At 43.1% G+C, this 20,314-nt stretch overlaps 1 protein-coding gene across 1 annotated transcript; it reads left to right on the top strand.

The window, feature by feature from the left end:
* The first annotated feature begins 4,099 nt into the window (after positions 1-4,099).
* Positions 4,100-11,625, top strand: wnt11 (wingless-type MMTV integration site family, member 11). Its single transcript, XM_029174523.3, has 6 exons — positions 4,100-4,375; positions 5,850-6,037; positions 7,572-7,816; positions 8,621-8,898; positions 8,993-9,285; positions 10,705-11,625. The coding sequence occupies exons 2-6, from the start codon at positions 5,955-5,957 to the stop codon at positions 10,877-10,879; spliced, it is 1,074 nt and encodes a 357-aa protein (XP_029030356.1). The 5' UTR covers positions 4,100-4,375; positions 5,850-5,954; the 3' UTR covers positions 10,880-11,625.
* Positions 11,626-20,314: the final 8,689 nt, after the last annotated feature.

Raw genomic sequence — 20,314 nt, 5'->3', positions numbered from 1 at the left:
TGGCACTCAATAATCATGTCCATATATGGGCTGGATTTAACTACACTCTGTAGGGAAACCAGCAGGCTTAAGTAGGTTTTATTTCAAGGTTCCCTTTCAGGGAAAATTGACAACTAAGTCCCAAAACGCTCCTCTTTTACTAGCAGTAAAACCTTTAGTTTGAACTATTTGATGTCAACTTGTTGGTTGTAGAACACTTAATTTTAACCTTCATTTAAATTTAAAGTGGCTTGTTACCACTAAAGCCTTTAAATATTTTACTGAATAGAAGATTCAAAATTTGTTGGCACACTTGTGTGATTTGTATGAAAGCATCTATTGCTCTATACGTTCTGCAACACTTTGGCACAGCAGAGGCCACAGCGCTTTGAATTCTAGACGCTATTGAAATCCCATCGTAAGCTTTAATCATTCACGAGGACGTTCTGGTGCTCTCACGCCTTTGCCGACCACCAAAGGCCTCAATTCATGAGAACCAGATGTACACACATGGTTTATCTATTGGTGCCTGTCCCCGTCCTTCCTCTGTCACTCCTCTGCCTCATGCTCACCAGAAGAAGCGGGCCCAGCGAGCACGCTCTGTGTAGTCACTAACGAACCCCAAGTGAAACCCCACAGCACCACCATCACAGGCACGTTTTACCAGCACCTTTTTAGATGCAATGATAAGGCTTCATGTCGCACGATAAAGGCCTTGTGACCGATCTATGACGTCGCTCTTGAGAAATGTGTCTCAAAGAGAAGTTCCACTCAGTTATAGAACTCACCCTTATTCGTCTCAAGCGATGCATGACTCAGTTTGAGCTTTTGGCTGGGACCAGCTGGACAGTAAATAATGCAGCACATCTCCAGATATTTTGACGTTGGCCAGTCTTCCAGTTCACAGCTGTAAGTGTTCATCTGTTTGAAGAGGATTTAATGGTTAAATAGCTTTTCTAGTGCAAGTGTAACTAATGTTACCAGACGACACAACTTTTAAAGTCTCTTACTGACATTTTATGTTACAGAAGCCTGAATTAAATGACTGTTTTTCAGCAAATTAATCATTAAATTTATTTAATTTATGTTGTGCTGGTTATATGTCAGCACTGTAAGTAGTGCTGACATATAATAATACATAATATCTTCAAACAACAACCACGTGGTTATTTTGTTTCTGGGGGACTAATCATCGGGTGAAGGTCTGAGCTTGTTGAATGCACGTCTCATAGCATTGGTTCCTAGAGGACTGCATGACATGTTCAAAAGTGCCCCCATCTATCACATGAAAGGCCTTCTGGTTATAGTACAGTGGAGTAGGAAGTAAATGGCAAGCACAAGACACGGGTCCAGTCACAGACTGGACGAAGCCTGTTGCTTCTGTGGAGATCCCCACTGTGAGCTACGGCAGTTGGACAAAACGATTTGATTGTCAAATGTATAATGTGTCGCCCTGGCTCACCCTGATGATAAACACTGTGTTCTGATTATCTGACTGCGTTCAGCTGGCAGCAACATTCAGCATTCAGGCTGAATGTTACAGATAGTGTTCACTGATCGTTTGCATTTGAACATTCCTTCTTAAGTTCTTGCTTTATTGCATTGGTGAAGTGCAGTAATCAAGCTCCTGGTTTTAAATTTGATTAGAAAATGATCTGTGGTTGAACGAGTTCAGCATGTAATAGGAAACAGGCCGAGATGAACATACCTCATCACAGACTTCCTGCTTTGGTAATTATTACATTATTACAATTAAGAAAATTAAATCAGCTTGATGTGAAAATTTAAAACTTTAAATGAGCTTGTGTAATTTTATGAAATAAATTATATATTAATTTAAATGTTTGGAGAGTTGAGAACATATAATCAATAGGAAATCAATAAAAAAAATTGACGCTTGATTTTGGAAGCTGAGCTGCTGGTTTGGTTTTATATGACTATCACTTTAGGACTATGGGAGCAACTTCCAGGGGCATAATAGTAACCCTGCACCTATTCAAGGCTCTAATCCTCATGGGTGAAAGTTGAGTGTCCTTACTTTTCCCCCCAGCAAGCTCACAGATTCATGATATTGGCTCAATCCTCTCGAGAGTCGAGACACAATGGCTACAATGGCTGAGCCTGGTGAGCCCTCAGAACTCACTCCACTCAACCGCTGACACTATTTGCAGCCGGAGCTGAGGAAACCCCACGCTTCGATAGATCAGTGTGGAAAATGTGCAGTGTTTTCTAAGTTTTATCTGTGATCATATTTTTGCCACATAAAAAAGTCATGCAGAGGTAATTTTAAATCCTTCATTATTTTAATGTGAGTTTAAATCTTTAGGTTTTTCTCCCATTTACTGATAGAAGCTTATTTGAAAATAAATATCCAGCTCAACCTCAAACCACATCCAGGCTGTATAATAGAAAAACAACAATAAGAAAATGAAGGTTTTAGAAACTTGGAACAGTTTGTGCTTCACATATAACAGTAAATCTTTTCATAGACACACTTTTGTAGCAGTAATCCCACCACGTCAAAAGCTTCACAGATTCTCAGTTTTAAAATGACAACGTAACTGTAACAATATCTCCCTAAAGCTGCTTGTGATCCTACATGTGGACTATCTGTCATAACTCAAGCGTTATTCTGCCATTCTGCTCCGTGTCCCTCGGCCCCTCTCCGCCGTGCTGGCTGGTAGGTGACATGGAGGGGTTGCATGTTGATCCTAGCTCTAGGTTGGAGATGCTGTGTGTAAAAGGTTCGTAAAAGGTTGTAGACGATCCCCCCCCTCACATACACACACACACTCACGCCAGCCTGTGCCCATTCGCAGTCGACTGCCATGTAGAAACACACTAAGTGGCTCTGGAGCAATGACCACAGCACCATGAATAAAATACACAGGCTGTGTAGAAAACACTGTACGGCAAAGAGATTTTCACAGATTTGTGCGTGTTCCTAGAGGAAAGGAGTTTGTTGTGGTCCATAAACATGTCTGCTCCAGAGACAGCATGAGAACACCTGATCTTCTGGTCCCGGTGCACCAGTCACAAGGTCAAGGTCTGGACTTGTGCTTTTGTCTAAGCGCTGGAGGTGCAGCAGATTCTCAGGGAAACTATAGCTTCCTTTCCCACAGCTGGCTCTGCGACGTATCACTTACAGTGTGGTTAATATTTAAGGAAATCAGCCAGCACAGGAAAACTCTGTGTAGCTTTAAGGAAGTTTTATTAAGTTTTTTTTTCCTTAAAGAACGCACGGTATGTTGGATGTGTGTACCTGAAATACCACAGGTCACATTGTATTACAGGGCATATACTGTAACTATTACTATATATTTTCCATGGTAATAAATAAAAGACGGTTTGTGTCACGGTGAATGCGCTATTCTGGTTTGCAGCTTTGCTTCCAATGCGGATGTTTCCTGTTCAAAACTATATTTAAAATGATACCTATTACCCTGAATTTCAACCATTTCTGTATTGGTAACTATGAATCATGTTCTTTGAACTTTAATTGTATTGAGCCTGTTTTGCTTTGCGTGTAGCTTTTCTGTTGTTCTAAATGCAAACAAATATAAAAAAACATTACAACAACCTAATTTTTTTTTATTTCTACAGACTTTGTTGTTCAACTAAATTCACCATGGGGCTTTAGCAGCATGTGTGGCTGAGTCGCATAATAAATACTGCAATCAAAGATATTCCTATCTGCAGTACCAGCTTATACTATATTTCGTGGTTACAAAAAAATATTGGTAACATGGAATCATATAAATCACCATTTAACATGATAAGGTTACGTCTAAATGTCCTTGTACAGCTTCGGGAATAATTTAAGGAATGTTAGGGGAGAATAATAACGATACCAGAGAAACTATAAAAATGTCATTAGTTTAAAGTCGCCGTGTGGACTATTCATCATCATAGACGCACAGTAATTCAGCTCAGCTCCCTGCAGGGATATTATGGGACTATTCCAGAGCACTTTCGGTCGGATATCAGTCCTGCAAGCCTGCATTACAGTGTTTCCGAATGGCCCTGGCCTGGCCACAGTGCAGCGCGCTTTCTTATGCTAATGCTGGTCTGACATCAGCAGTGAGATCAAAGCAGGGCAGGGGTACATTAGCCGATCTGCCCCCACTCAGGCACACACACTCTCCTCTACTCAGAGCTCACCGCGTCCCACCGCACTTACACGCGCACAAACTCTCTCCGACACCGCTCTGGTACCTTACACACCATGCGTACCTGTCCAGAACTATTAAACCTTGCCGTGCTGGATTATACTCATGCGTCAGACCGCTGATACCGACTCAGACCGCTCTCCACGGATATTCTGACCAACTGAGATTTGACTTTTGGTTTCTTGCGTCCCTTGTTTTAACGGTGGAAACTGTGCGTCGCGAAAAAGGTGAGGTCAAACTCAAAGTCTGGATTTACACGCGTCTAGCTCGGATTTACGCAAATGTAATGGGTTTAAACTGCGGGGTCGTTCAGAGGATACATGGCTGGTTGTTGGACAACAGTGTTTGGCTGTGATGCAGGGATGTGCTGGGAAAGGTGAAGAGGAATTAAACTTACTGAGCTCAGCGCGAGACCTGGGAAACAGCTGGATTTAAAAAAAAATATTTCCACAGATTAATAAGAGACATGTTTAAATCGTTCAATCGTCTATTTTGCTGTTTCATCTTCTGTTCACTCCGATTGATTCTGATAAAAGCTACATATAATTCAAGTGACAAATATACAACCCTAATTTCCTTAAAAAACTTAAATACAATTGTTCGACCTTAGTGAATCTTCACCAATTAGTTCCACGATGATCGTTAGAACTCTATCAAGCGCCCACTTGGTCCGGAGAATCTTTGTTTAATGAGAGACGCGTGAGATGGTGTGTGTGAATGTGTGCGTCTTATTTTTAGGAGGAAATAGGAGCTGCCGTTCAGACAAAGTAAATTTAACCCGTATTTAGTCAGAGCTGACACCGAGGGGCACACAAAGCGCATTGTTTCGGGTTATCGTCACAGGGAAATGCACTTAAACGCTTTTTGTAACCATTTGAGGTGCGAATGCGCCACAAACGTTACACACAGACTTGCTCCGGCGGGTTTCACTGAATGTATTTAAATAATTAATATTCGCGATTTCACAGTTTCGAGCGCGTCTCGGCCAATCAGCGACGAGCAGCTGGACTGTTTCTTTACAAAAAAGCCCATTATCAGCTACCTGCAGGTTTAACGCGCTCACTTTAAGCTCTCTTCAAAGAGATTATCTGCCAGGAACGCACCGCGCTATCAGATCGACCGCTCACTGCTAAACTGTCCTGACATTTTTCAAAACAAAAAGTGATTTCTTTACATATTCAAATTGGAGTGGAAGTGAAATTAATATATGACCAAAGACTAAAATATAGTATATACGCAAATAAGACCCAACTCGATGAAAAGTAGCTGTATAAATATCCTAAAGCCTTACATGTGATTGCCATTGACCTTTTTTTTCCATTTCACTATATGATAGAATACGTAACTTGTCGAATATTAAAGTCTTTTTTATTGTTTCTTTCTTTGGTAAAGACAGCACCCTGCCTTTCTGAGATGCAAAGTAGGATTTTTGTGTATTTAAAACATGTTTACTGTTGCTCAATTCTTTTCATATTTTTGTTTTGCATTTCTAGCAAAACAAAAAAAAACGTTCTTGTTATTTATTTATAAATGAATGTCTGAGCTTCACAGGACAGAAATATGTCTGACTTTTACTTTTCTAAAACTAAAGACTCTGACACACTAGTCTTGAATGCATCAACTAAAGTACTTATGAATGTGGTTGTGTCTTGAAGAGGCTGTGTTCTAACTCACGGAGATTATTTACTCTATATGTTACAGGGTTTACAAGCAGAGGCTGTGCCATGAGCGCTGACCTTTGAGTCCAACCCACGAGCACAACAGTTCTTGGCATTGTCCCCCCTCCCCTTCATCCACTGTCCCACCATGAGGAGCTGCTCTCACGTCCTGCCTCTCGGTGTGCTCACAGCTCTGCTTCTGTCTCAGGTCTGCTCCGGCATCAAATGGCTGTAAGTGTTCCAAGGAGTGCTGCCATCTCGTTCCCTCGGCTGTTCACCGTCTTTACTGGGCTTTACGTTCGAACAAGGTCACAACAGGCAATGTCACTGGGACGCGCGCTGTGGCTTGGTCCAGTGTTTTATGGAGTGGAAAGACTGTGTTGGCTTTGAAAATTTTCCCAACATTTCTTAACTTGCTGTTGGTCAACGCAAAAACGTTGGCTTTGTACATTTAGATCTAATAGCTGATTGTCTTGAAATCCCTCACTTCATGAATATAGGCCTTTTTATTTAACTAACTTGAATGCATGCTTACAAATGGAGGCAGAGCGTGTTCATTTCAATCTGAGACCTGCATATGGGTTGAGACATCACAGTGGCGCAGAGAGGTCACAGGTCACGGTATGTAGTCTAGTCAGTCCTGAAATCACGGTAAATATAGTGGCTTCAGGCGGGCGATGTAAATGTTGACACAAACATTGACGGCTCGAACAGCACACCGCAATGTTTTTATGGTTCTGTAAAAGTAAACAATAAATTTCGCAATAAATTTGGAAAGTAAGCAAAAATTGCCAAGATGCTATTTCTTTTATGTTTGTTTCCACTGGATGTTGTGCATGCCTTGTTTGGCCTTCTCATAAATGCTTCTTTCTGGTTAGTGTTTTTGCTTGTGCCTTACGTCGCTGTGAAAACACAGTAATCAGACAGAACAACATTGCTGGCCTCCTATCAGCATGAGTGTCAATAGTCACAGTGGGGGGACGTGGGCCTATGAGAGCCGGGGTGTCATGTGCTAGATCCAACGAGTTTGGATAATGCAAGTGGCACAATGCAAACCAGATGCAGCTGTAAACACCTGCGGGTGCCGCATTACCGTGAGCCCGGGGGGAGTCGCAGCTTATCATTGGGCAAAGAGCAGTGGCCCCTTGGCTCCTAATGCGAAACAGGCCGAGGTGCCCAGCTCTCACAAATTCTGAAGGCACAGACTGCGGCCTACTTGCCCACTGTGGCTTTTCCATTAAATGAATCCCTAATAAGTCAGAATTGCTTCAATCAAATGTGTGCAAACTTATAATAGTCTGTAACCAGATGATTTAGCCACAGAATGTGATGTTTCTTGCAGTGGAAAATGCAAAGGTTGAGGGATGGATGCAGTTGTTAATCAGCCAATGAATCAGAAGCTATTCTTTGGCGTATTTAAAGTATTTTATGTGCTTCAGCAAAAAGCCCAGAGCCAAGAACGTGTCATTTCTGTTATTAATCTCCAGCAGACTTTCCTTTGGGCTTTTTCTGTGATAAGATGGTTCTTTACTCAACCATGTGCCTCAGTCTTTATCTATTTCAAAGACTTAAAGAAACTCGAACGTCTCACACAATGTCGTAACTAAAATTCCCAGCAAGTAAACAGGATAATTTCCCAACTCGTGCAGCTGATGAAGCAATTGTCGGTGTTGTTGTCACCAGCTGTAGGTAGGAGGCTATGGATTTGTATCACAGTTATGCTGAGCTGTATCTCCTGTTCTGATTTCTCTCTCCCACCATGCAGAGCCCTGTCACACACCCCTGCGTCCTTACACATCAACCAGACCCAGAGCTGCAAGCTGCTGCCTGGCCTGGTCTCCAGCCAAGCTAATCTGTGTCGGAACAACATGGAGCTGATGCAGACAATCATCCAGGCTGCCCGTGAGGTCAAGAAGACGTGCCAGAAGACGTTCGCTGACATGCGCTGGAACTGCTCCTCCATCGACATCCCCGCTGATGCCCAGAAGTACCGTCCGGATCTGGACAGAGGTACGGCCATAGTTTGACATTTGGTGAATATCTAGAAACCACAGTCATTAAGTGCTGCCTGGTTTGCAGTTCACTTTACAGTAACCAGTGTAATGATCCCGAGGCCTTCAGCAATATATGTATGTGTGTGTAGCATAGTAATACTTTTCTTCACAAAATGTGTTTTTGGCTTTGAACATGAGGAGCATTCGCGCTTCGTCCCTACGGCTCCTGCTACATTTGGAGGACACTTCTCCATGTGTCTGTATTGTGTATGATTTAAGAGCCTAAAACCTGCAGCCCCGCGAGCCTGTTGGCACAACTGTATGACTCGTCCACTTCTGTTGCCAGAAGGACCATGCAGCAGTCAAACGGTTGCTAGGCGGTGGGTGGAGCAAGCTTCACAGCGCTGAACAAAAAACAAAACGTGGCAGCCATTTGCGAAAGAACAGTATGCACTGAACCCGACGCGGCTCATCATTGCACAGGGATCGCTTTAATCCAAGCTTCCCAAGGTCATTCGTGATTTGTTTGTTCTTTCCAGTTGCACCCTGGGCCTTTCAGTCTAAGCAGCTGAGACAGTTGAGTGGAGATCTTTGGAACTTATTCTCAAATGCATGTCCTTAAGGGATCAGAAATGAATTGAAAAAAGTTCCTCATCCGTTATCAATTAAAGCAAATCTCAAAATGAGACTGTGGATGACTTCAAGTGATTGAACTGACCAGTAAGGTCTTTAAAATTCAAATAGTAATTAGTTGCAGTAAAACATTTTAATAAGCAGAATTTGAATTGACCTGAATGGTTGGTGTTTCTTGGTTTGACAGGGACCAGGGAGGGAGCCTTCGTCTACGCCCTGTCTGCTGCCACCCTCAGCCACACCATAGCCAGGGCGTGCACGTCTGGAGACCTGCGCCTGTGCTCTTGTGGCCCCATTCCTTCAGAGATACCGGAGCCTGGCTATCGCTGGGGGGGATGCGCTGACAACCTCCACTACGGTTTGATGATGGGCTCCAAGTTCTCCGATGCCCACATGAAGATGAGACGCTCAGGGTCGGCTGCCAACAAACTCATGCAGCTGCACAACAGTGAAGTCGGACGCCAGGTGAGCAACGGGGAATTGTGCTCTTCTAACACGTGTGACAATCCCACATCCAGTGAGCCTTATTAATCTGCATGTTCTCTGTCCTCGTGTGTAGGTCCTGAGACAGTCAGTGGTCATGAAATGTAAATGCCACGGTGTGTCCGGCTCGTGTTCCATAAGGACCTGCTGGAGAGGTCTGCAGGACCTAAGGGAGATTGCGATGGACCTGAAGACTAAATACCTGTCTGCTACCAAAGTGGTTTATCGACCCACAGGGACACGCAAGCAGCTGGTGCCCAAAGACATTGACATCAGGCCAGTGAGGGAGAACGAGCTGGTCTACCTGCAGAGCTCCCCCGACTTCTGTGCTAAGAATGAGAAGCAGGGCTCCGTTGGCACGCAGGACAGGTGGGTGCGAATGTGATTGTGTGTTTTACTTTGGAGCTATTGTACCACCCATGCAGCCGATAAACAGGAAATGAGCAGTCCCAAATGTCTGCTTGTCCGCAACGCTGACTCCGTGGAGCACTGTCCTTCCCGGTGGCTCTATTTTGTTTGCAGGTCTGCTGATAACAAGCTCTGGCCCCTAAGAAGACTCTGTCTGTGGCTTGTCTGAGCATGTGTCAGTGAAAAGGCCCCTGCAACAGGACTCCTGTTATCTCCAACAATGACTAATGCAATTATTCTTAGCACAGAGTGCATCCAAACTGATATCAATAGAAGAGAGGGCCACACAAATGGGGAAATGCTTGATGGTCCCACATAAATAAAGAGACACATGTGGTTTTTGAGAGCATCAAGCAGCTGATCATCTAAGACCTGGTTCAACTAAACCGAGCTTCTCAGATGGGGCAAGGTTGAGCATTACCAGCCTGCAAGTCCACTTAGCAGCACGTCCTGCTCGCAAAAATGTCATTGCTCACATGACTAACTATATGTGTCCCTCAGCACTCAGGCCTCTCAGCAGATAACCACAACGCATGCTTAATGTCAAGGACACTGTTCTCGGTGCATCCCTCCCAGCCGCCAATTGTTGTCTTTGGACAATTTAGCAGATCTGAAATGTTCATTGGTCTATTAGTACTGCGTCTAATGGCTTCAATTTTTATGCTTTGACTCATTAAACCCAAGAGCAGCAAACACTTTAAATATGGGACATAGGAAATGAATTTCGGTTCTTAATGTTTTTTTGTTTTGCATAAAAGCATAATGCAAATGCGAGACATTAGTGTTCTATTCTCACACAAAAGCAGCTATAATAAAAGCTGTAATGTTTCTGTTTGCGTCCCAGCTCCCACTGATTCAATAAACCTGACTCACACCCTCAGTGACTCTCGTCCCTCCTCCTCCTTTTCTTCAGTAGCAGTCATTAGGTCAGTGTTCTTCTCCCCTTACTGGTCATTAACACTCTGCCATCATAAAACAATGCAATTATGTGGAGCGGGCAAGCTAAAGAGAGGGAGGGCACCCCTGTCTGTTCAAAGTGATTTACGGCAGGGCTATTCTCTGCTGCCTTGGGCCTCTGAAATGAGAGGCTCCAAAGTATCAACAGCCCAACGGAAGAAAAAAAAGTGTTGCACAAAAGGTTAAGGCACAGTGGCCGGTCAAGCTCTTTAAGGGACTATTGTGGGATCTTCACAGCCTGTGGGACTGTGCAGAATGTTTTAGAATGAAGCTGTAAACCTGAATTGTCCCAGGCAGGAAACCAAATCAGAAATACATGTGCTGCATCTGTGCTCAGTCCACAAATAGCTGCCGTTGTTTCCGAATGACAACTCAACACAAAAACGTGTCTGACTTGACTTTCTCTGTCTGTGCCACTTTCAGGCAGTGCAACAAAACGTCCCTCGGCAGCGACAGCTGCGACCTGATGTGCTGTGGCCGTGGCTACAACCCGTACACGGAGAAGCTGGTGGAGCGCTGCCACTGCAAGTACCACTGGTGCTGCTACGTCACCTGTAAGAAGTGCGAGCGGATGGTGGAGCGATACGTGTGCAAGTGAGCCCGCGTTGGCTGCTGGTCCGACCAGCCAAAGCACTACAGAAACCAATGGCTTCTAGCATGTCTTTCACAACACAGCACGCGGTGGTCAACGCTTGTCTCACTATTGTTTTTGTATCAAATCTCCAAACTGCTAAATGGGCTTTTTTTTTGCTTCACATACCTGGATGTGGAGGATGTCGTACCATTGCAAGTCGAAGACCGCCGTCCTTCTAGGTATTTCCTCCTTCTTGTTAACAATTATAAGCCCTCCCCAAACAGGGAGATTGAAAGTCTATTTTATTATATCTCAGTTAAAAAATAAATGCTATTGGAGTTTATGCGGGAGTAGAAGGATTATCTTTTCTCCTCCCTAGACAGACTTACATTTGGCTTGGTTCAATGGAAATTCAAGCGCTGGGATGGATCGATGCGGTACTGCTATTTTATTTTTTAAAGGTACTTGGACTAATAGAAAAATGGACAATAGAGGAAAAGGGAACACAAAGGGAACTTCAGCTACTTTTTCTGTCATGGAAGATGTTTGTGGACAGTTTGGACTGTCATGACGTGCCTATGGATTGAAAGAAGAGTAAGTGAGAAATGGTGCCTTTTCTCCTTTTTGTCTAACATGCTCTATTTTTCTTAACATATGAGATGAACTCATGGATGTTCACAAACCACTTTTGTGTGGATGTACATACTGTTATTTTGTATACTGAAATAAAGAGAAGTATTTATGAAATAATTAAATCATCTTGACATGGAGATTGAATGGATTTTTTTCTTCCCAGTCTGGAAAATCTGCTTTTTCAAAATTCATTGAAATGAGTCGAAAGGCGCAGCTAGTGGACTCGGTTTCAGCTCATTTCCATTTCTGTCCCTCCTATTACAGCCTCAACACTGTCACACCCGCAGCTGACTGAAAGACAGACCTCGAATAGCAATGAGTATGTTCAGAGCAGTCAAGATATTGCCACCCTGTGGGTACAAGTTTAGTTTGAAGGTAGTTTGGTGGTTGATGCCCCTAAATTTGCACAGACACCTGTAAAACAACCTCACATCCTCTGGTGAAACATTTCTAGATACAAGCGGCTTAAAGGTTGACGAGGCTGGAGGATGGACACGGTGGACCCGTTTGGCTTGGGGGCAGGGAGGCTCTGGCCTGTGCAGGTGAGCAGTCAGGTCGGGCCACCAATAGCCTGGGGGATCCTTCAGTCACTGGCGTTGCTCAGCCTGGCAGTTAGAGAGAACAGTGAGTTTGCCTGCTTAGAGTAGTGAAGTCTTACTGGCCTTTAGACAGAATAGAGGTGGCTCAGCAAAATACTATTGACGTACTGAGGAGTGTCTATGCGTTGGGGAACTGCACAGCCGCACAGCCAAAAGCATGTGGCTCTAGATACATGACAACAAACTGATCATCAAAACTTGCATCCTTGTGAAATTGAAATTGTTCTTATGTAAATGTTTAAATACAGTTGTGAAGTTCTTGCTCCCACACAGAAACAATACCAAACGACTGTGAGCAAAACTTAAGCTTTGAAATCAGAGTACTTCAAGACTCCACAACAGATTAGATAGGGCCTTAAATTTGACCTGTTTAGTCTGGAAATGCTGAACCTGAGCATCTGAGGCTGAGGAGTGTTATCACTGAGCCGTGTGACTATTCAGACGACCTCTGTGTGACCCTTTCCAAATACCTCCTTTGGTCGTTGTCCACACAATAGAAAAGTCATGCAAGGAATGAATGTGCCCACAACACGAACGTGTTCTTAATGTTAGATTGCTAAACGTTCTCAATTCAAGCATTTTCCGTCTGCCATCACTAAGCGGTGATCATGGAGCTAAACACGTACAACTAAAACTAATAGAATAGAACAAGTTGCTGTTGATGTTCCTTTCTTTTCTCTCTATCTTTGTCAACGGCCATCTAAGTATTGCTTCACAGTTGGCATGACCCCACACTCTGTGGGAATTGCCTGGTAATAGAGAAGCAAAATAGGACTTTAATGGAGAGCAGTGAAAATATCAGGGGTCAGTGTCAGCCCAGACAATATGATGCCAATTGCCTTTGTGCAGGCTGCAGCTCAGAGAACTCGCTGTGAATGAGGAAGACAAAGAGTTTGGCTGGGGTGGTAAAGCCTTTCAGAAGTGCTGACCTGCACTGTAAATGGACTTTTGTGGACCCCACCCCCGCCGTCAGCCTCCGGCCCCTAAATTGGACCCCAGCAGTATGTGCTGTTAAAGAACATTTTTGTGTGTGTGTGTGTGTGTGTGTGTGTGTGTGTGTGTGTGTGTGTGTGTGTGTGTGTGTGTGTGTGTGTGTGTGTGTGTGTGGCTTGTTGCTGGGAAAACATCATTCAGATTAAAATACGACCCTCTGGCTTAAGTGATACTTAAGTGTATATTATTTTAGTATTTTATTTTATGCAAATTATCTGGTTTATCAATAAGCTTGGTTTGGGTAAAATTATTGAAATGCATCTTTACCTTTAAATAATAATAATTAGAATATGTAACTTCACCTTTCAATAATAATAATTAGAATAAGTAACTTTTTACTAACACTAGTTAACACAAAGTTGAATATTTGAATACAACAGATTAAGAGTCAGCCTTTAATTTATTACAGCCCACAATCAGGAAGTACAGTACTTGGTCACATTATGGGCTCAATAGAGCGATTTAATAATCTTCTTTATATTGTTACTGTAATATGTTAAATTGGACTGAATTAACTACTTTTAAACTATGTTTACACCTTAAAATTTGCAAACCGCAAAAATTTGCAAACACTAATAATGAAATAAACTTGTAGTTTTAGAATTGGTGCCTTTCTTGAAAGCAGAGCAGTGGCATGAGCTGGTTAAGGCCGAGAATAGATGAAAAAGCTTTGGGGGATACTGAGACAATCAATTATTTTGAGTAAAAGAAGCAGCGAGCTAAGTCGCGCTGGGAAAAGTCAACACGGGCTAAATGTGGCCCAGGGGGCTGCAGAGCCGCCTGCACCCTGAGTTGAGGAGTCAACAAACAGCGAGCGAGCCAACAAAACTCAGAGGGGTTAAAGAGCCAAGCTGCACAATTTTATTCACGTAAAGATTAGTGAAGCGACACTGTGTTTGCCCAACGTCTGGCTGAGACAACCCGGGTAAACTTATTATCCAGTACATAATTCAAGAAGAGAATTCAGAGCCACACACAAAAAGCATCAATTCACCCACATGCCTAATGGCTTCTCACTTGTTTGTGTGTGTGTGTGTGTGTGTGTGTGTGTGTGTGTGTGTGTGTGTGTGTGTGTGTGTGTGTGTGTGTGTGTGTGTGTGTGTGTGTGTGTGTGTGTGTGTGTGTGTGTGTGAGCCTGTCGGAGCTGGACTGGGAACCTCCCACTGCTCAGAGGCCAGAGTGAGAGTGGCTAAAGCTGAGGTGTGTACGTCTTAACCAAGCATCTTTCTCACACTTGAACCTGAACCCGGTGCTTGGGTAGATAAAGGACCCAAACACAACCGCAAAGTTATAACCTACATCAGTGATCAGCCTATATTAGCTGCTTTTTCCCAGGCTAATATTCTAATCACAAGACGAATCATGCTGGTTGGTATATGAAGGGGTGATGTTGCACAAACAGTGATTTTTGCATCTATATTAATATTTGGATTAATTGTTCATCAAGTTGTTTTGTGTTTTGACTTGTTGGCAGATTTACAGCACTGTTTCATGTGCCAGATGTTCTTGGTTAATTCATTTATCGCTTGTCAGCTTTAATACGTCTGTGAACTACGAAGGAGATTATATGAGTTCACTGTAATACTAGAAAAATTTGGAAACATTTGGTATAAACTAAGCGTCCTGCTCCGGATTGATTTGTGGATCTTCATTCGAGGCACAGCACAGCTTGAGCATTCCTCTGTGTCGGTGTCGGTGTTTTTCGAAAAAATGCGCGAGTGGATGCTGTTTGAAAAGGACTTTGTTTGTCATATATACTGATGTATTGAAAACAGATGTGAGTCCTGTTTATTTCGAAACAAATACTCTGCTCTCACTGTGACTGTGACCCCAGGGTCAACCCGGAGAATAATTTTTCTTCTGCGTTTTTAATTTTGTGGCAGTTAATTAATGGCCGGTGATCACTTCGTGACTGTGTTTGGGTCCTTCGTCGACCCAAGCATGTGTAAACGGGTTTAGGTCTAAGTGCAAAAATGATGCCTCCAGTTGACTGGTTAAAACGTACACACCGCCTTGGCTTTAAACTGTGTGTTCAATGTGAACCACCCCGGATCTGGCTCAACCATGTGGTCCTTTCCAGGCTGAGCAGAAGAAAACCAAGCATTTTCTTCCTGCTGCGGCTCCAGCGTATCGCATACGCCTTCGCAATTTATTCAGCTTCATTATTTATAAAAAAAATCCAGGCTGTAGACGTGAGGAGGGAGCGGCCTTCGTACAAGCACATATTTGTTTCAGTCTAACTTAAAGGCTAATTTTGAATGGTGGCCAGATTACCCCCCTCGCTTTAATCGCTTCCATATTTCCCAGCCTGAATGAGGTAATACCATTTATTTGGTGAAACTCTGAGTGGGACAGGCAGCCAGCAAAGCCATTATGTGTGATTAGCACTGTTTGTAGCACTGATTTGATTTGTGAAATGTCTGATTAGCAGCACACCGAGTGGGAAGGAAGGTTTCTTTTTACTTAAAAATATCCAAATGGAAACTATGTGCCACTATCAATCATCAATAAAGCTGCTACTGAAATGAAGCAGGTGCTGATTTTTAGAGCTTCATCCACAAAGGCATTTTTTTCAAAGTTATACAACCGAAGCGGGATTCAGCCTCACACCCTCCATTACTGAATACACCATATTCTAACACACGAATGATCTGAGATCAATCAAACAATCTTATCTAAGAACTCCAGGAAAAGAAAAGGTTGTTGACGCACACATACTTAGCAGGAAATAAGTCTGTTTCACACAAGTAATTATTCCAGATAAAAGTCATGGAGTTCATTATTTAGAGCAGCTTTAATGAAACCCTGGGGAGGCGTTGCTTACCTGCTGTTTGGATGGAGAGCCCACACTAGTCTCAGTATGGATGCTGTTCTTATTACCAGAGTTTGCCTGAACAGCGTAGGCCACCTTCCAAAAACGACACATCCTGTAACGCTCTTCCTAAACCTTCATGAACACAGGAATGCTCCCCATTCAATGCTTTTTACCACTAGGTCACATTTACATATTAAACTGAAACAAATGTGTGTAAATGAGGTGTAATTCGTCTTTATTTAAAGAGGGATCACCGGAAGGCCGCGCAGCAAGCGTGTATGGAGGGTTAAAGCAATTAACACACATCGCTGTCACATCCAGCTGGGGAGCAGGCTTCGGATGTGCTGCCAGTTGAGCCGCTCGCTGCTCATTTCTTCCCGTGCTCTTTCTAAATAGCCCAGTCCTAATATTTACTTCCAAGGTAGAAGTGGGAGGTGGCTGCAGGAACTGAAGCCTTCATTAATTTTGCGGAGGGAAACAAACACTTTTCCTTTGAGGGCAACAGTATTAAGCAGCAATAGGGTGATGTTAAGTGTTTGTCTTGGCTGGATGCATGATGGAAGACGCTTCTCTCTCGCTTTTCACGTGTCCCGTGAATCTAAAGTTGTGTACATGTTAGTGCTGTGGTTATCATAAATGCCAAGCACTTGTTTTTATGTGTTCTGTTCCCTCCTCCATCAATCTTAGCTCCTTCCTTCTTCTCTACTGTGCTGAGAAAATCTTCATTGCAATCCTTGTTCTGTATTTGGACCAATGTCGGGCTAAGATTCTTTTCTTCATAGCATTTAGTTTAGTTTATTATTCATAAGCCGATGCGTTTATACTCCTGTCCAGTCTGGTCCCACTAGGTCAGTGTCACCATGTGGATGTTATGTGATCGTGCCCTTTATGCAGATGGCTTTTTCTCTGGCGCTCTCCATCAGTGGGCTCTGTGTAGCATCCCTTCAGTCAGCGTCGGGACCGCGCAGCCTTCATTCCTTAAGTGTGTTTGACAGAAAGGATGCAGAGCACTTCTGGGTGATGGACAGCCTCTTCAGCAGAGAGGCCCTCACACTTCTCCTCTGCCTGCCAACTGGGGATTAGCACTTTACTGGCCCCACATCCCCTCCCCACACCCTGTGCTCACCTCGCTGGTTTCCCATCACTGTCCTCCAACTGCTCTCTCCCAACCCAGCGTCCGCCTCTAGCATTCCTCAGAGCGTCACATGGGCCTCGAGCTCTGCTGGTACTGCCTCGTTTAAAAAGAGTGTAGCACCAGCACGATGCCAACATTCCGGCCCGGCGGGGGTTTTGTTGGAGGGATTTCCTGTGGGCTTTGAATGCAGCGTGGTACAATTACTGCTGCTCAACAATCACCGGCTGTGACAGGTGAACACAGAGCCAGGGACGTCCCAGAATCACGGGGCTCTGAGCGTTCGGCCTCCCTGGGAGGCTGATGACCGTACACCGGCATCCTAGTAAAGCAAAGACTCATTCCATCCTCATTACGAATAAACAAAGCTGACATTAAATCAGCTGGTGCCTGAATACAGTAGGTGTAAGCTAATTTTCAGTAGCTCACTGCTTTTTATCAGTTAGACCGACGGTTTGCTGCATATTAGCCTTAAATTAGATCCCATTTAGGGCAGATTAAATCAACCCCGCTGCTCAACAAGATGCAGCTGTATGTCTACCTCGATTTCAGTTCAGGTACCAGAGGACGCTTTGATCAGGACTGTGGAATGCATCTCAGGATCATTTATCCTTGCAGTTTTCTTTCGGTCACCACCAGTAATAGGACTTTGGGTGTATTTATATTTTTGACCTTAGCTGCATTTTTGCCTGTGAGCACACACACACACACACACACACACACACACACACACACACACACACACACACACACACACACACACACACACACACACACACACACACACGGTTCTCTTTGGTCTCTCTGGTTTCTACCGAGGTGAAGGTCAGAGCACAGATGCCTTTAACAACTTTGATAGAGGCTGATTGACGCAGAACAAATGCAGGACTGGAGATCACTGGAGAGTTGAGTCGAACTAGATCTCTGCTCTCTATTTGTCTGGATGCTGTCTCTGTGTCAATCTCAGCAAAGACTACGTAAAGCTTTGATTCATTCTGAATTTTTGTCCTTCGTTCTTTGGGCCGTTGTTGTGTCAGTATGCATTTGTTACAATTTGTAAAATTAGATTCAGGCATCTGCTCTCTTAAACTTGGCAAAGCTAATAATTCATTCTTAACTGCAAGTCAGAGATTTTTGCCAAAGGTAAATAGATTCCCAGAATGAGAAGGTCAGAAATGTTCTCTGATCCGTTACTCAGCAAAGTGCCAAGACCTCAATTGCTCTCAGACTTGACCCTGTTTCTTCCAAACAGGACCAGGATTACTGAGGTATTTTAGTTGTGGCAGCACTGGAAGAAAAAGACAGTAATTATTTGCGATGTCATTTTATGTCCCGAGCTAAATTATTGGTTTGGGGCGTAGAGGAAGAAAGTGCCGAGTCCGAAAACGGAGAAAAAAAGGTTCTGGCGCAGAAGCTGAGACGGGCACATGAGACGCTCACCACATGAAGGCCAGGCCTGACTCCGCTTTGATCAGCGCCAGCTCTGACTGTGAGGAACTGTTTAACGTCTGCATTCCGGCGTCTTGAGCTGCATCTTCGTTTGTTTGTCTTCCACTTTGTTTTGATAAATGATAGTTCACATGCGGTCACCCGTCAGATGTGATATGGTGGACGTTCCTATGCTGAATGCGGGACTACCTGGGGACCCGCTCTTCATTCCTGTTATCCGAGTCGCACTGATCCTTTTAATGGCCAGATCGGATAATAAAGAAATTCCACATAAGCTGAGCTCCACTTGTTTACATTTTAGATTTTGGTCTTACTGTGAACCATAACTCTGCCAGAATCAATTACCACCTTCAGAGCTGAGTCTGCTGCTAATAAAAGTTCAATGAGTCAGAAAACACCTTGGTTCTACATGGAGTGACGTGCCGGAGAGTCAAACAAGCATACTTCCTCCTTCTCCACATGCCTGAGCAATGTGTTCGAGCAGCCATCAGCAGCACTTATGATTTTTGAGCCTGTGCTGTCTGACACCATGCAGCATAGAAAACAAGCTAACTTCATAATCTTAAAGGGTCAGTTTTATGTTTTTATGTAAACCTTTCTCCCCTTCAATAGCTCCATTGGCTGCTTGTCTCCTCAACACAACTTTATTCTCGCAGACTGAAAATTATTACCTAATGAATACACTAATACCTTTGATTTTAGAATAATAAAATGAGCAAAAATGCCACAATACAATTAATTCACAACAAAAACAGCACATAAAAATGAATCAGATCATTAATCAATTTAGATGGATGTTAACGTACAGTACATATTTTTGCATTGATTATACATTATTACACTGTACATATGACTATATTTGAACTTTATTTAAAAATAAAATTGTCCAACATCAGACTGTTAAATGTTTCTACTAGCAATAATATTCCAACTAAAGAACATAATAAGGCCTCTTTTCTTGTTTTAACACAAGTTGTAGCTAAATCATTCTCATCTGCCTCTTTATTAACTGTATTTTGATGTAGCTAACTTTGCCAATATAAAAAGTTTTTTCTGCTGAGGTTTGAGTTGTCAGTCGATCACTCACTCATCGTTGTAAGGTGTAGGAGCAGCTCTACCCTGGAATCAACCCCCCCAGCCATAAAACAACAGTGATCACCACTGTAAGTAAGTAAATAAGTATAAAAATGTCCTTAATTGAGGTTTAAATCCCTATTCCACATCAGCAGCCTGTTTACTTGTTGGTGACTGAGGCTTACTCTTCTCATTGTAGATTGGACTCAGTACACATTGCTGTTCTGTGTGGAAAAGCCAGCATGGACTTGACTGGTGGATAATATAAGATATATATCCACACACATATGGACAATTCTTAATTATATTCAGTTTAAAGTTCACACAGCAGAAATATTCAAATCAGCCCTTGTGACAATTTAAATGCATTTTTACTGTATGATATTAAAATGAATAACAAATTGAGATGTTTTTCCTGACTGTAATCGGAGTGCCCTGTGGTTTCTCAGTTCTCCACATGCTTGTGGAAAGAACTTTACACTTCTGGGAACATAAAACCTTGGTTAATGGCAGCAGCTATAAGCAAAGACAACACATCACATCTGGATGAAATGTTGGTTTGTGTGGGAGAGAACGCCAGCATAGGAAGGATGTAAGCATTCACGTATCTTCTATTTGCATTTAGTAGTGCAAATTTAAAAAAGACACAATATCATCTAAAAGTAACTGAATAATATTTAGCTGCTACAGCTCAAACATCCCTCGTGCGTGTTGTCTCCTTAGTTGCTCCTGCACACAGTCATAAATACCATGATAGACAACCA

Source organism: Betta splendens, chromosome 14, assembly GCF_900634795.4.
Source record: "Betta splendens chromosome 14, fBetSpl5.4, whole genome shotgun sequence".
Lineage (NCBI taxonomy): Eukaryota > Metazoa > Chordata > Actinopteri > Anabantiformes > Osphronemidae > Betta > Betta splendens.
Note: the sequence above shows the minus strand (reverse complement) of the source record. Positions and strands in the feature narration are given on the sequence as shown.